Below are 16,524 nucleotides of genomic sequence, written 5' to 3'. Positions count from 1 at the left end.
GATGAAAGAAGAAGTTCAGGCTGCTTTGAAGGAAATAGCAAAAAATAAGGCTCCAGGAATAGATGGTATACCTCAAGATTAGTCACAATTAATTTGTTGTGACGTACATGGTCAAATGTATTTGCATAATCAATGAAGCACAGACAGACATTCCTCCGGTACTCTTTGCCAAGATCCATGTGACACTGGTGCTAATGTCTCTAGCGCCACGGCCTCTTCTAAACTCGGCCTGTTTTTCTGGTGGTTCTCTGATGTACTGTTCCAGTTATTTTTGGAAAATCTTGAGCAGGATTTTGCTTGTGTGTGAGATGCCTGCTATTGTTTTAAGAGTTTCCACACTCTCTCAGATTACCTTTTTGGGGGATATGAATAAATATGGATCTTTTCCAGTCAGTTGGCCAGGTAAAGGTTACGTATTCGCTTCCAAGAAAGACAAACATCTTCCACTGCTTCTTGAGCAAATAGGTTTTCACCGACCCCCACAGAGCCATCCGTGCAAACACTCCTGCTTCGCGGCAGGTGAGGAGTGTCCAGAGGCCCTCACATATGCTGGCAAGGAAGTCGTGACCTCCCAGAGCAGCAAGAAGAAAACCAACCCCGCCCACAGTGCTCTCTGACCCCACCGCGCCAGCACTGACTTAGGGCTTTTGTGCAACCCCTCTACCTCGCTCCCTGACAAGAGGCAGATTCCCGGGCCCTGCCCTCAGGAGTTCCACGGCAGAGCCCTGCATCTGAGATGGTGCCAGGAGGCTCTGATGGCAGTGGTGGCTGACAGAGGGAGGTGGGCAGAACACCTACCTTGGTGATCTTGCCCCCACTAAAGTTGGCAAAGCGCTTGAGGGACAAGGTCAGAACACTGGACGCTCTGTGGATGGAGAAGCGCTTGCTGGCTGGAACCTTTTTCTTGCACCTGTGAGGACAGCGAAAGAGAACGGTGTGAGGTCAGTGACCCAAACAGTGAAGAGAAGTCAAAGAGGCAGGGAGACTAGAGAACTGGAAGACTGGAAACAGAACAGGAGTCCAACAGTGACCCTAATGCCCAGACGAGCAGGCAAGCAGGGTGGACGGAGAAAACTGGGACCAGAAACATGAGTAATTCCAATACAAGACAACAGAGGGGCAGAGACTAGCGTCCTGGAGACAGAACCACCAGGAGAGGAAAGAGAATGTTCGCATCACTGTGAAAACGGGACCCACACCACCCAACAGCTTGTGTAATGGCAATGGTCAAATGGGAACCTAACCTGCTGGGCAAAGCTTTCACTGAAAACAACAGTGAACAGAAACAACAGTATAAACGCACCCGCGAGCATGCACCCCCTCGGCGTGTGAGACTGTCACCTCACAAGGGTGCAGCCGGTTCCAGAGAGCTGAGGACGGGGCTACCTGAGTGACCAGCCCGCAGCACTGCCTCCTACTGTCTACACCCTCAGACACGCACCACCTCCTGCCACCTACACTCCTCAGAGGTGAGACCTCCTGCTGTCTACAACCCTGAGACACACGCATCACTACTTCCCACTGCCTGCACCCTCGGACGCAAGGTCGCTACCTCCCAGAGCCCTGTGGAGACAGAGCAAGAGAGGACTAGTGATGCCAGCACAGGGCACAGGGACACCACCTGCTAGGTGATCAGAGACCACACACCGCCCACACACCGCCCCCTGTACCCCTAAACACATGCGTTCCTGGTTTGCAGAAGCAGCACTAGAGCCCAGGTGAAGACAGGTATGCCCAGACTACGGGCAGCTCAGTGCGTTCCTGCCGAGGGAACTCGGGGCCGGACTTCACACCCTGACTTACTTGGCGCACATGTACGCGTTCTCTCCGCTCAGGACATCCGGCTTCACAAAAAGCTCCAGAGCGCGCACGATGTTTGCAGCTTGCTGAGGAGAGAACCAGGGAGAAGGGTCAACAGCAGAGCCAAAGGTGAGCCCAGGAAGCACCAAACCAGGGGTCTTTTTAGGCGGCAGCAGCAAATCACAAAATCTGCACAACAATTTGCCTGCTACTAAGAGGGGTTGCGGCTATGAGCCCTCCTGCTGCTGACGGTTCCCGTGGACCAGGTACCCTCATGAAGACTGCAGCAGGTCGGCTGCCACCAGGTCCCAGCGACCTCCAGACCACAGCAGCACCAGAGCCAGCTAGACAGAAAGCTTGCTCCCAAAAAGCCGCGGCACCCTACTATGCTGTCTGAAAACCACTCCACAACCTGGAGGTCCAGGCCTGGTCAGGCCCCTCTCATCCTGCAGACCCCTTATACCTGACAAGCTCTGTCCTGCTTCAGGACACAAAGCTCCATTTTAACAAAAGGAAACACCACAGCAAACACCAGCGAGACAGACCCTTTCGACAGCAGGAGGCCCGGTCCTCTCCCTGGTCCCGTGGTGACATGCTGCTCTGGGATCCGTGTCAGGGAGGTAACGATGACACCCTCCCGGCCTGCCCCGTTCTGTCCCGCCCATTCTCCTGACCCACACGTGTCCAGCCCGTACCCGGATCTCCAGCGCCACGTCCAGGTAGGGGTCGTAGGTGTCCGACACACTCCTGCAGACCGAGCACTTCACTGCAACAGAGCGAGAGGCAGTGAGCCGGCAGCTGGCCCCGAGGAAGCACACGACACAGTGACACATCTGAGCTCAAAGAGGCATGGAGTCCGCAGCGGCGGTGGCCTCCTTCCCAGCCAGTGGCCATGTCTCACCCCAAAAACAGCCGGCACTAGCCCCGCAACCCTCAGCTGCTCCAGTGGCCTCCCTCCCACCTCGGTCACTAACCACCCACCCACGCTGGGCATGGAGGCCACCAGCCATAAGCAGGGGGGGGAGAGAGCGAGGAGGAACATTGTCGTCGGCAGTGACATGCTCCCGCAGCAACAGTGAGCAACTGCCTAGGCCTAGCCCACTGGTAAAACGCCCTACCTGGCCTTCTAGGCCTTCCCACCAACATTCCTGGTCTTGCCAAGTAGGGGTGGGGAGGACACCTCACTTACCCCGGGACCTGAGATAGCCTCCAAATATCTGATGGACCAGGGTCGTGGCCTGCGTCTGGCGATCCAACCTGAGAGAGAGAGAGAGATCCACGCCTGAGAGAGAGCAGTGGCCGCACTCACGGGTGCCACACTTGGGGTGTTGAAGGACGCACGCGATCATGTATCAGCACACGCTCCTGCCCCGTGTGGACTCCAAGGCGCTCCCGGGATGTGTGCCAACGCGTCTGAGCTGGGACTCTCAGGGGTTCTGAAGTGTTACAGCGATGTCATGTGGCAGTTAGGTAATGACCCTCACGACGTAATCTGATGCGACCAGCTCTGATGTAAGAGATGTAAGGGGAGCCCCCTGGGGTGCCCTGCAACACCCTCTATGTTACAAAAGCTACAGGAGGAGCGAGTGGGCGGGGAGGGGAGGACCTCAGGACTGCGCAGGAAGAAGGGCCGGGAGCAGAGGCTTCCTGGGGACCCAGATCCCCACTCTGAGAACCTCAGAGACATCAAGACTCATGGGGACCTCTAAGAACAGCCAGCCAACATCACCAAAGAAAACCTTCCCCTGGGGCTGACCTCAGCCTTGTCGCCTATTAACTAGGACACAGGAGAAACGTGGTTGGCAAAGCCACCCCCTGCGGTGTTCCTGTGACAACACTGGAGAACTGAGATAGGCCCGATCCTTGGTGGTCTGCCCGTCTGTCCTCCTTAGAGCCTTACCCCGGGCTCCGACTGGCCGGTCCCTCAGCGGGCAGCCCGAGTCACGCCTCAGAAAAGGAGGAGCCCAGGCAACGCTCGAGGCTCCCCAAGCCTGCTTCCCGTCCGTCTCTGGAAAGAATCCCCCAGAGCCTGCTGGAGCCCAACATCTCCCTCACCTCCCCCATTTCTGCTCAACTCCACAGCACAGGTGCCCCACTGGAGGTAAGCGCCTCGCAACCCTGCTGGCTGGGGAGCAGGGGGCGTGAGAGTAAGACCTCCCTGAGCTCTCCATCCCCCTCCGGAGTGCAGTCACCGGCTCTCAGAACTGGGGTAGGAAAGTGCCATTTCAGAGGCACCGGGAAGACTCAAGCAGGAGCCTAGCGAGCTCCTTCCCGCCCCCCCCTCCCCGCCGCAGTGAGACTGCGCAGCACTGGGGCCACTGGGGGTTCCACCTGGGAGGGGGCCAGACGTGTGGGCTCTGGTGACAGGAACCCAGGGCCACACAGGTGGCCCAGCTACGATGGCACAGCTGAGGGGTTGGTAATAGGATGGAAAGATGTCCTCGGGACCAGGCAGGGGGTGAAGGGGAAGAAACGCAGGTCCTGAGAGGAGAAATCCCAAGGGACAGAACCTCCACAAGCCCAAGGGACCTGCACTTCACCGAGCTGACGGCAGGGGCGCCCTGGGACCAGGAGGCGTCTGTCCACCGGAGCCATCAGACTGCCCAGGAGCAATAGAAGCACAGAGGCTCCAGAAAGAAAACCTGAGGGCAAGCTGAGAAACGTGGCCCCCAAAATGCAAACGCCAAGTAGGAGAAAGAGGTAAGCTAAACGCCAAATCAAGTACCTGGGAAAAGCCACGCCGGGAAGAAACACAGCAATCAAAGCGTGACAAGAAGACGCTCATCAAAAGCAAACAAACAAGGGGGCTCTGGTGGCCTAGTGGCAAGAAGCTGTGCTGCAATCCTGCAGGTGTGCAGTTTGAATCCACCAGATGCTCTGCTGGAAAGGGAGGGGCAATCTCCTCCTGTACCAGTTAGATCGGATTCAACGGTACACCACCTCCACCACCACCACCACCACAACAACAACAACAAAAAGCAAACAAACAGGAGAGATAGCAAAGACATTTCAGGAATAGACTGAATCAAGAGCTGCCGAGAACAGGGTCAAAGGGCCCCTCCTTGCACAGGAAGCCCGGGAGGCGGGGCTACGTTCCTGGGAGCCGCACTCGCAGCGCTCATGGGGACAGCATTTAGGGTCTTGGCAGAGCAGCTACAGAGATGGGGACGAGGGGACCACCAGCAAGGTGGGTGTGATGGACACATTGCTGGCGTTGTATGCTTTGCTGTGACAATTCTCTTTGAAAAGCTAAAGCTGAAGGAAAACAAGCTAATGAGTGGACAGGAAGCACAGTGAGAAAGTGACACGGCCAAAGCGGAGGGACACAGCTGTTCGAATCCAGCTCCAAGGGAGAGGAGGGTGGCCGCCTCTCCTGTGACCTGCAGCCTAGGAAATTCAGCGCGGTGTCAGATATGAGCCGGAAGGAAGTAAGAGACTTCCAGAACGATGACAGAGCTTGGAATCAAACAAAATACCAGCGTGTTTCCAAGGCGAGAAAACTTTTCAATCAGGGTCGAATCTCCTGAGAGCCAGCGCACTTCTCTGGCACCAGCCATGTGAGCTAAGTGCATACGCTTCACCTTTCAACAGGCCTGGTGCCATGTGGCTGCTGTCAGGGCAAGCCTGTGTGAGCAGACTGGCACTGCTCTGTCCTGTGCCGTCTGCAAGCTCGCGGCTGCAGTGAATGCAGCGGATCAGTGACTCTGCTTACCAAAAGGCTGGCAGTCTGAATCCACCAGCTGCTCCGTGGTGGAGAGACGGGCAGTGCTTCAGCCTCGGCAAGCCCGAGGAGGGGCGCTGTGAGGCAGCACCCACCCAGCGGTAGCAGCTTTAGTTTGGTTTGTGCTATTTTTAAACTGTGACATTCACACGAGAACTCATTGCCGTGTTCCCAGGGCCGCTGGACCAGGGCGCTAACACTGTAGTGCTAAGACGTTACGTCCCTGACGCGCCCTGCCAGACTTTGCCAGGTGCGACCGCTGACCGTCTCTGCCGAGTCGCAAGGACTGTGCGCGTGTGGGCCGGGGAAGCACAGCCCGAGTGGTCGTGTTCAAAGAACCACCAGCACCCGGGACAGCGATCGCCAGCAGTCAGCTGAGATGGACACTGACCCGCAAGGCCTAGACACTGGCTCCTTTAAAGAGAACAACATGAAAGCCGTAACTAAAACCCACGAAGCCTTTAAGCACCAGCACCACAGAGAAGCTCAGCCGGGCCCAGGGAGCAGGGCTGGAGGAGGGGCTTCCCCCGACCACAGCAGGGCCCGGAGCCCAGGGCAAGCCGGCCGCCCCACACTTGCACAGAGGTGGTCTCTACAGCAGCACGCACTCACTTCATCTAAAGCAGCAGCTAGCCAGGACCACCAGCAGAGAGCTTCACCACTGCTTCGTCAAAGGAACCTCCAAAACAAGCACCCTCCTCTGCCGAGTCAGCCCTGAGTCAGGCAACCCCACAGGGCCGAGCAGAGAGGCCTCTCCGCCTCGGAGGCTGGAAATCCTTACGGAGCAGACAGCCTCATCCTTCTCCAGAGAAGGCTGCCTGACTTGGCCCGCCCAGCTGGTGGCCTGTCAGCTGTGCCACTGTAACCACTGTGCCACTAGGGATAGAGAGCACGGGCTGAGGCCAAGCCCTGACCGCAGCAAATGAAGAGCTGAGAGTAAAGCGGGAAACGAGAGGAATGTGGAGGGAAGAGGCAGAAACCGGCCTTTCTACCTCCCCACAGACAAGAGTATTGAGTATCCCATGGACCGCTAAGAAAATGAACAGGTTTGTCCGGCAGAGGGTGAAGCCGGGCTGCTCCTTAGAGTCAAGGATTCTGAAGCTTTGTCTGACATACTTTGGACATGCTGCAAGGAGGGACTGGTCCTTGGAGAGAGACGTCATGCTTGGGAGGGTGGAGGGATGGCGCAGGAGAGAAAGACCCTCTATGAGGTGAATCGATTCACTGACTGGGGTAAGGGGAGTAGGTGTGTCAGAGACAATGAGATTGGCACAGAACAGGGCAGAGTTTAGGGCTGTTGTACATAGTGTCGCTATGAGTCACAGGTGACTCGACGGCACATAACAAGACCACCACAAACAACGGAACAGTAAGCTGAGGGGTTGGGGAGAGGCAAACAAAAGGCTAAGAAAGCGGACCAGGAGCTCCAGGGCGTGGGCCCAACGGCAGCCACCCGGACAAACGCCAACCAAGTCTTTAAAAGCACAGAGAGGTCACAGGAAAAGCACAGGAGTTCTACTCATCTGATCCTGATGGAACAGAAGAATCCGGCAGAGCTGTGCCAACCTTTCCAGGTGGACATACGGGAACGGCTTTCGCTCTGGCCCACGTAAGCTCCTTCCTTGTTGGGAACTGGGGCTTCTCCCACCAGTCTTCACTGGTTAGGAGATCCACAGTGAAACCTTAGCAACTGATTTAAAAAGCGCCCCACAGCAACAGCTGCACCCCCCGAAGAGATTAGCTAAGGCTACTCCTCAGAGCTGCTGGACCACTGACCATACCCCACGACCACGCCAAGGGGACTGCGGCAGCAACGAGCACAGTCCCCTGCTGGGCGTCAAGGGCCACATGTCCCGCTGTCCCCCGTGTGGAGGAGACCAAACGCCCTGATCCCCACGCCGTACTTAGCGTAGCCGTTCAGGCAGGCCTTCTGCATGGCGTCGATGGTGTACCGGAGAAATTCATGGGCGTCCTCCTGGTTCCCGAAGCGGAAATGCCGGGCAATTTCTATGGTGGAAAAGAAGCAGCTTTAGAAAGGTTGGGCAGGGCTGGCCTTACTTGTCTACGACCACTGCTCTCCTCGGCTCTGCCCAGGAGCTGCACGTACACAGAACAAAACCAGAGCCCTGTGTCAGCGGTGACAACCCGCCCCAGTCATCAACGCAGTGCTGCTTCTCGAGACTGAAGAGCGTCAAGACTCAGTCCTCCACAGAGAACCCAGAGAGTCAGCCACCGGAAAGCACAAAAGCGGCTCACCGGCAAAGAGCAAGTGTAAACACAGTGGGTTAGAGCCACAATGTGGACTGTGACGGAGGTATCCCTGATAGCAGTGGTCCACGCCCCTGTGTCACCTGATGCTCAGAGACTTCCTGCACATCCTCATCCACTCAGTCACCTGACCCCATCAATGCCATCCTGTCTAACACTCCTCTGCCCGGCCCAAACCCACCTGTCCTTCAAAGCTACAGTCATCCCGTCTCTCCGCTGAGACGCTACATTACTCCTCCTTCAGTCTGCACTGCCAAACGTGGGGCAGGGGCCCCTCCATGACTGGACCCCGAAGCCTCCGTCTCCCACCTCTCCCGCCAGCACCCAAGGCAGAACCAGGTGCAAGTGGAGTGATTCCGAGCGAGGGACAGGGCCTTACATCTAAGGTTCTATCCACACCCCTCCCTCGCACACCCGCCAGGCACACACGGAGCAGCACCGAGCGAGGGACAGGGCCTTACTTTTGAGGTCTCGGATGAAGGAGACAGGCTTGATGGCGTTGCCGCTGTTGGCAAAGGCCTGGGTGATGTGGTTCTGCATGACACACAGCATACAGAAGCTCCCTTGGTGACCTGCGGATGGACAGAGCTGTTCTGAGACATCCTCACAACACCCTGCTCCAACACAGCGGAGAAACAGCTTCATCACAGAGTCTGGTCTGGACAAAGGTGGCAGCACCCCCAGATCCTGAGTAGGAGGTCTCGGAGCCAGGATGAAGCCACCGTGGTGATTCTGACCACCTCCCTCTCGCCGTTACCCTGCGCGTAGGCTCTGACTTTCCTTACTGGCATCGGGGTCTGATGACCTGGTTGCTGCTGGCAGCTCTGACTCAGAGTGACCCCACGCAGCGTTGAGGGGAATAAGGGCTACAGGGTTTTCAATGGCAGATTGTGAAAGGAGATTGCCAGGTCTTTCTTCCTGGGGTCTCAGGGAGGATGTGAACCTCCAATCTTTCAGTCAGCCGCAAAGAACTCTCAGGCTTTCACCAGTAGGGATGCCATGCAAACTGCGGCCCACGGTCAGTGGCTGGACTGAGTATGGTGAACGTGGGGCTTCTGCTCCACACCGAGGAACCCTGCCTGCTCTGTCACAGCACCCCCTCACCCGTCCCCCGTCCCTGCAGCGAAAGCAGCCACGTCAGTCCGGAAGACGTGAGGACAGGTCTGCCAATGCCGCTGTAACAGTGCATGCTGGGTCACTTGTTTACAAACTGGCTTTACTCTACTTTTCTTCTTGCAATGTCTTGTGGGATTGAATCAATTTACAATTAAAATACGAGATAATTGCAAATAAATGAGAAAAATCAAGTGTGATTTCTGAAATAATGAGGAAAAACATGACAAAAATAATCTCAGAGAAAGTAAAAGAGTGAAAAAAAGAGACGTAGGCTACTGAGGATGGGAGACGTCAAGCCCGGAACAGCGGCATCTTGTGAACCAAGTTTTCAGGAAACCAACAGGGACGCCTGTGGCCCCCAGTGACGGCATGCCACGAGGTCCAGATGCCGTGACCTTTCAGAAGCAGTCCACTGGCCGGTAAGGTGCCTGCGGGTGGGCTTACCTTGCCCACCTCTGCAGATGTCCGAATGAAACGCATCAATAAAAATTAGCCAACTACTACCCCTCATGGAGAAATCCCACTGAGTCGGTGGACACTGTTCCCGGCAGCACTGAGCAGGCCCAACGCGCCTCCCGGGCAGGCCCGCCCACGGGGCAGTGGAAAGCATGACAGCCAAGCGGCACACGCTTCTCTCCAAGGGGCCAGCGGGCTCCAACCTCCTGGTCAGCAGGTGAATTCTTTAACCAATGCACCATCAAGGTTCCTCTCACTACTCTGTTTTTGTTGCTCAATGGAGTTCAAGTTCATCCATTCCCACAGCCAAGTAGCTAGGAATGGACCGGGGGGCCATGCTCCCGGCTGTTCCTGTCCGTGGGCAGTGCCATAGCCCCGGCCTGTACCCTGTGCACCTGGGTAAGTCTGCTGGGTACTGGAGATGCCAGACTGCTCGGTCAAAGGCCAACCTGCAGCCCAGAACTTCATCCGAGAGTGCGATTCCCCCCACACTCTGATTTATTATCCTTCTTCATTTATTCTGGGTTTATTTGTCTGATCTCATACTTGTGATCAATGCTGTCTTCTGTTTCAACTTTATAAGCAGCACTCAGGCTGTCTACAGTTGCCAGGACGATTCTGCTTCACACTTGACTATGATCTGTTTGGGAACCTGGAGCCCCCTCGCCTTCACTGCTCTGCCTTGTCCAGTTTCTGGTGATGGACATCTGGGTTGCTTATGGTCTTTGGCCATTAAGAGTCTTCCATGTGGGATTCCTGGCATCCCGTCCAAGGGCTGGAGATAGACCGTTTAGACCATTTAAAAGAGAATGGCCGGCAGTTGTTCAAGCGGATCAGGAGCAGAGAAAGAACTGCTTGTCCCCTCCCTCCAGCCTTCCTCATGCAGTATGACCCAACTTCTGAATTTCCTGCAGCACAGCGGTGTCACTGGCCACCCACTGCACGGCCGTTTCCCTGACAACCAGCAAGGCTGCGGCTCTGATGTTTCCTTGTCTGTGAGACACCAGGTCAGGACCGCTACCCGCCGTGCGGGAGGCGACCTCGCTCACTCCCACAGCCGAGCACTGAGCATCCGACAGGCCTGGTGGTTCTTTACGAGTCGCGTACGCGTCAAGGTCACAGACATCACCTAAGCGCGCAGTTAGGCTTTTACCCATTTTAGTAACAAGCGTTCTTCATCTAAATGTAGCCAAACTGAATAACTTAAGTTCTTCTTTAATGGTCCATACTTTCCAATCTTAAGAAATCTCCCATCCCAAAGACTATCTGTGAAAATTTCTTGCACAAATTATTTACCTGATTTTCTTATGACAAAAGTTTTCAATCCTTTCGAGGTTGACTTTTGTGTATGCCATGAAACAGGAGCGTGATCTTCTTTTCTCATATAGAAAACCAAGTTTCTGAAGTTGCATTTGTTTAAAATGACAGACAGACCTACCGGTGAGAAACTGAGATGCAGGACGTTCTTCCATGCAGCCAGGAGTGACTCCGGGCTCCTGACTCAGTTTACTGCTCCATGTGCGGTTGGGCCGGCGTAAAGGCACTGCTCAGAGGCAGCAAATCAATGGAGGACACTCTCCATCTTCCGCCCACGGAGCAGGCGGTGGATCTGAACCATATGCCTTTGGGTTGTCAGGGCGACTCCTCACCACTGAGCCACCAGAGGTCTCACTTAAAAGCACGAGTCTCTAGTTATGGGCGTGACCCCTGGCGTCCTTCCTCCTGTGAGGTGTCCAGGACACTTCCGGCCCCCTGCTTCTCTCTATTAGTTAACTTTCTCCATCGCAGCTGTACTGAGAGAACGGCCACTTTCACCACCCTGACTGCCCCTTGGTGCTGAGAACTTCTCCAGTATGGACATTCACTTGCGGTCCGCGGTCCATGTTTCCAAGGTGTTCTGACTGCCCACCGAATCGGCTCTGCGGCACCTTACACGTAAAGGCAACAGTGCGGCCTGGCCGCCTGCAACTCCAGGATGGCTGGCCTGCGGCCACTGCACAGCTGCTGCTGTCCATCCAGCTCCTGGGAGACCTTCATGTCCACACACTTGTGTCTTTTTAGCAACTGGTCTCTTCCAATGATGCATCCTAAGCCGTGTCAGCCTTCCCAACACACCTTCGTAAGCAGCATTTGATGCTTCTCTTTAAGCATCTCACTGTTCCCTGGGCAGGCCCAGCACATTGTTCACCGTAATCACAGTGCGAATCCACCAAGTCTTCTGATTTCCTTTGCATCCGAGAGACCCCAGCCTGACTCAGATGTGCCAAATCCCTCAAAGTGACATCTTTGGTTTTTCAACTTTAACATGGTCTCCTGCAGCAGAGGTGCCCAACTCCAAGCAGCCCGATGGCTTCTCCAAAGCTCTAAGTCTTTATGGGAAAGGACGGCCGGTTTCCCTCTCGGGGAGCAGCTGGGGGAGCCGAAGGGCTGACCTCTGGGTTAGCAGCCAGCCTCCTTACGTGTCACGTGTGCCCATGAGTGCCGGGTAAATGAGTGCCGCAGACCTGGACGCATTCCGCCACTATACATTTTCAGTAAAGGCAAATGTTTTTAGGCTGTTTAGTGCAGAGAAAGGGAAGTGACTTTTGCACAGTGGTGTCTGAGCCAGGCTGCCAGCATTCCAGAAAGCTGCACAAACATGCTCGTGGCTTCCACACGGACAAGCATCTCCTCTGCAAACACCAACCCCCTGTCCTCTTCTCTCTCCCAGGTCACACTGAGGGCACAGCACTGACCACAAGTGATGAAGATCGTGGCTGGCTGTGACCTCGCGGCTCCCAAGCGTGTGCTCCTGACACTGTCCCATTTGTAACGCTCTGTGCTTCTCTGTGAGGCAGGTGCCCTGGATCAGGTTCATGAAACTCCCTTCTGTTACTTTACTAAGACTCCTATTTTTTAATCATAAACTTTCCTGGCATTTCTTGTCAGGCAAACTTTCTCCTTTAACCTCACTCTGTAAACTGTAACTGCTACACTAACGCATCAGGGTAGCATCAAGTGTAGGACAGCTCCCAGCGCCCCTCGGGACAGGGGACAGCTCCCGGCGCCCCTCGGGACGGGGAAGAACTGCATCGTCGTGAGGACAATGGAGGACGTGGCCAGGCGTCAAGTCTGTACAGTGTGGAGTCAGGATGAGCCAAAGCGGACTTCACAGCAATCACTAGCCGGCCAGCACCCCCAGGTCTTCTCAACTGTGGACTCTGCGGGAACAGACTGTTGGTCTCTCTCCCACGGAGGCCTTGGGTGGGTTCCAACGACTGACCACACCGGTTACTACAACCAGGGCTGAGCTGTCCTACCACCAGGCCTCCTTCAATGTACTGAAGTTACAGAATGAGGGCGGGGAGCACAGGAGGGAGGGGTGGGGAGCATATAGGGAGGAGGGCGGGGAGCACACGGAGGAGGGCAGGGAGCAGGGGGAGGAGGCAGCCGAGGGAGGAGGGACAGGGAGCACAAGGGGGAGGGTGAGCGGCATGAGGAAGGAGGAAGAGCAGGGAGGACAGAGAGCACGGGGGGGGGGGGGGGGGGGGGAGGGAGGGGGGGGGGGGGGGGGGGGGGGGGGGGGGGGGGGGGGGAATGCAGCAAAGTAAAGAGAGACAGGGAGCACGGGGGAGGGTCAGGCAGCACAGGGGGGGAGGGTCGGGCAGCACAGGGGGGAGGGTCAGGGAGCATTGGGAAGAGGGCCCGTGGCTCAAGGCTGCACACACAGAACCAGGACGTGGCGTGGAGGGCAGACCCTAGCCTGTGCCATCTCTTGGCTGTGCTGAGCTCTCCAGAGCTCACATTCACAGGGTCTCTAACGGCAGGACACCCCTGCATCTCCAGGAGAAACACAGCCTGCTGGCTCTGCCAAGACCTCTAAACTCAGTCAGGGGAGCTGTTACTGCTGACCTGACTCTGATCAGAGGCACAGAGAAGGAATCGCTGCCCAGTCCCACGTCACCCCCCCCCCCCCCCCCCCCCCGGGTCTTTATCAAGTTCACTGTGCGCTTGAAGTGGCCTCCGAGGGCGGGGTCTGTCCTTCCAGGGCTCTATCAGACGACACTCCTGTCATGCATGAGGTCTCCAAGGCTAAGTATCAGAAGGAGACTGCAAATCCTTTCTTCCTAGTCCGGAGTGCTCCTGGGCCTTCACAGCATCGGCCCCTGCTGGTGTCCGACATGCTAACGGCACAGACACCGGAGCTGGAAGGTCGAGTCTATGAAGTTTTTAGAACACTGACGACCAAGGCGAAGCTGCAGTTTTTCTCGTGTTTGTCCGTGACTACTCTTGTTACCCGAGTTCTAAGAGCCTCCAGGAGGAGCTGGGGAGGAGTCTCCTCTTTCCCGTCACTGAAAGAGTCTGAGGCACTGAAATGACTTGCTTCCCAAAGAGGCATTCTGGCCTCGGAGACGTGGAACCGCTGCTGCGACTTAACAGACAGCTCAACAGCTACTATTTTCTGTCCTCTTCCCTCTTGCTAAGTCACACTGTCTTTCCTCTGCTCCTGGTGACATCTTCCTGGAAGTGCGTGCTACAACGTATGACAGCTGCCGCGGGGAGGGACCCTTCATTTTCCCAGCACGGAGATTCTACTCCTGGGGATGGACGAGAGCAAAGGACACGGACGACACTAGCCTTGGAGGACCACACTGGTGGAAACCGGAGAACTGCAAACGTTATCTGCTCTTTGATAAATCTTTCTGGGGAGAAGTGCGACCAGATGCTCTCAGAATCAAAACCCGTGTCTGCCTCCTGAGTTCTGCACAGACTCCCAGCAGGACACCACCCCTGGCCAAGCTGCTGCTGTGTACTCCTGAGTGGACGCTGACTCGAGCGGAACTTCCACGCTCCTAGAGCCTGGACATGGCAGGGGAGGGGACCGCCCAGCTTTCTCCTGCAGAGCGGACCTTCCGGGCTCTGAGGGGAGGGGACCGCCCAGCTTTCTCCTGCACAACACCAGTGGATTCCAGCTGAGTTCCTCTGTGCTGGCAGTGCAACCCCTTACCACTAAGCCCCCTGCTTAAGCTCCCCCTCAGAGTTCCCTCTGCTTAAGGGCTTGCAATAAAGTGGCAGAGCCTTGACAGGCGGCCGTGAGCATGGCGTGGGACCAACGCCACTATGTTCTGTGGCAACAGGACTGGGAGGCACTGGCACTGACTCGATGTCACCTGACCACATAACTGAATAAAAAGATGGTTATAAGCTAACACGTACAACGGACCGCGTGTACTCGGGAAGGGTCTTTTGAAGACAAGTCCGCTCTGGACAGGTCCACTGACCAGTGCCTGGCACCCACTTCATCGCCCTGTAATTAAGACTCAGGCTGTCAGTAACCATGTGAAGGGCACCCCTGAATCTGTGGCAAGGAGAGGCCCCAGACCCCCCAGAGAGGACACTCACAGCTGCGGGCATGCTCCTTGGACAGCAGGTAGTTGGCGAGAGGTGGCGTGTAGGTGAGACACTGGACGGTGGAGTTGAGGAAGCAGGTGTTGCCCAGGTTGTGGAGGCCAGCACCCACGCGGTACACGCGCTCCCACTTCAGGGACAGGCGCTCCGTGGGGAAGAGCACCTTCTGCGGGGCGGGGACGCCATCCGTGCCTCCGTCGTACGCATGCTCACCACCTGAGGGGACAAGGCGAGCATGGCAGGGTTAGCGCCAGGTGGACCGTGTGGAGAAACCCCGTCTATGCGCCTCGGAACCAGCCTGGAGCTCCCCAAGGCCTGGTGCTGGGGTTATGGCTCAGAACTGGAAGAGCTCGGAAAGCTGGAGAGTAGAGCAGTCAGCCCACGGGCCGTCCAGGCTGCTCGAGTCTAGGGTTTAAGGACCCGACTGAGGAAAAGGGGCCCAGACCCAGGCAGGAACAGGGGGCAGACATCGGGCCAGCTTGGGTGTGGTGCGTCCAGGATGCTCGAGTCTAGGGTTTAAGGACCCGACTGAGGAAAAGGGGCCCAGACCCAGGCAGGAACAGGCGGCAGACGTCGGGCCCAGCTCGGGTGTGGTGTGGTGTTCCTACAGCCATCCCATCCTCCCCTCCCCAAGGCTTGCTCTCCAGCCTCTCCAACTTGGAGGGGGCGAGAGGAGTCTCCTTCCCAGCAATCCTGCACGGCCTCCCGTGGCCGACATCCCAGGTGCCTGCAGGATTCATGATCCTCTGCCCAGATGTACTTTTGTTCCCGACCCCTGGTCAGCATTTACATGACCACGTCATCAGTGAGCTCCCGGGGCCCTCTGTCCCCATCTGAGCAGTGCCTGTACCCTGTCTCTTGATCTGAGGTTCATCGCCACTCTTGTGTCGACCAGTGCCCTCCACTTTGGGGTTCAGCAGCACGTATTTGCTCTTGAGCGACTCCAGCTGGTAGGAGAAGCTCTTGCTGGCGGGCTCGAACTCAATCTTCTGCAGCAGGACTTTCTTGGCAGAGGCGGCCAGCAGCCGCCCCAGCTCCCCATCGTCAGCAGAGTCCTTGCGGCCTGGCTTCAGCGCCTCCTTCAGCTTATCCACGATCGGCATGGTGCATCACTGTGGGCGAGAAGGGGTGCTGAGCTCAGGAGAGCTGGAGCGGGGAGGGAGTCCTAGGAGCAGACAGCCTGAGACATGATTCAGGCAAGATCCGAAAACACACACACACACCCTGACACAGACACAGACACAGAGAGTAAGGAACCAGCCCACAGAAGGCAGGAGGGGCAAACACGTGAACAGACTGCTCTTTAAACGCAGGCCTCTGGCGCAGCTACTCTTAGCTGAACGTCATTTGTGACTCCCATCCTACTTCTCTGATACACACGATCTTTCTAAGGGGGGGGGGAAGTAACAGGGTGAAAAAGCACAAGAGGTGACAACACTGGACAAGCCAGTTCCCACGCCCCCAGGGCAGAGCGCGACCCCCCAGGCAGGGCAGGGCAGAGCTCCCACAGGGTTTTCGAGGCTGCAATCGCTCCACCTTCCTCCATCAGAGAAACAGCTGATGGGTCCTAATCTCTGACCCTCCAGTCAGGGACCCAATGCTCAAAACAGCTCCACCAGGGCCCCCTTATAGGACCATGGAGCACTGAGTGGGTGAGTGGACAGATCACAGGCTAGACACCCTGGGCTGCCCCCAGCTGCATCCTCTAGGAGCCATGACCACCTGGGAAAGACGGTCTCGCTTCTCTGAGCCTCCTAGTCTCCAAGTGTCAAACA

The 16,524-nt window shown here is 56.5% G+C and overlaps 1 protein-coding gene across 1 annotated transcript in view; it reads right to left on the bottom strand.

Moving 5' to 3' along the window:
- The window catches only part of USP36 (ubiquitin specific peptidase 36), a 33,920-nt gene extending 18,068 nt beyond the window's left edge, over nucleotides 1-15,852 (bottom strand). The window contains exons 1-8 of the mRNA XM_006886343.1: nucleotides 15,600-15,852; nucleotides 14,744-14,965; nucleotides 8,251-8,361; nucleotides 7,426-7,528; nucleotides 2,990-3,057; nucleotides 2,496-2,566; nucleotides 1,804-1,886; nucleotides 799-910 (exon numbers count right to left, since the gene is read on the bottom strand). Coding sequence (XP_006886405.1) covers nucleotides 799-910; nucleotides 1,804-1,886; nucleotides 2,496-2,566; nucleotides 2,990-3,057; nucleotides 7,426-7,528; nucleotides 8,251-8,361; nucleotides 14,744-14,965; nucleotides 15,600-15,852 — 1,023 coding nt within the window. The remainder of the gene's footprint in view (nucleotides 1-798; nucleotides 911-1,803; nucleotides 1,887-2,495; nucleotides 2,567-2,989; nucleotides 3,058-7,425; nucleotides 7,529-8,250; nucleotides 8,362-14,743; nucleotides 14,966-15,599) is intronic.
- Between the last annotated feature and the right edge of the window lie 672 nt (nucleotides 15,853-16,524).

Source organism: Elephantulus edwardii, unplaced genomic scaffold (genome assembly GCF_000299155.1).
Source record: "Elephantulus edwardii isolate Elephantulus edwardi_28Jun2011 unplaced genomic scaffold, EleEdw1.0 scaffold00048, whole genome shotgun sequence".
Classification (NCBI taxonomy): Eukaryota; Metazoa; Chordata; class Mammalia; order Macroscelidea; family Macroscelididae; genus Elephantulus; species Elephantulus edwardii.
This window is presented reverse-complemented; position numbering and strand designations above follow the sequence as displayed.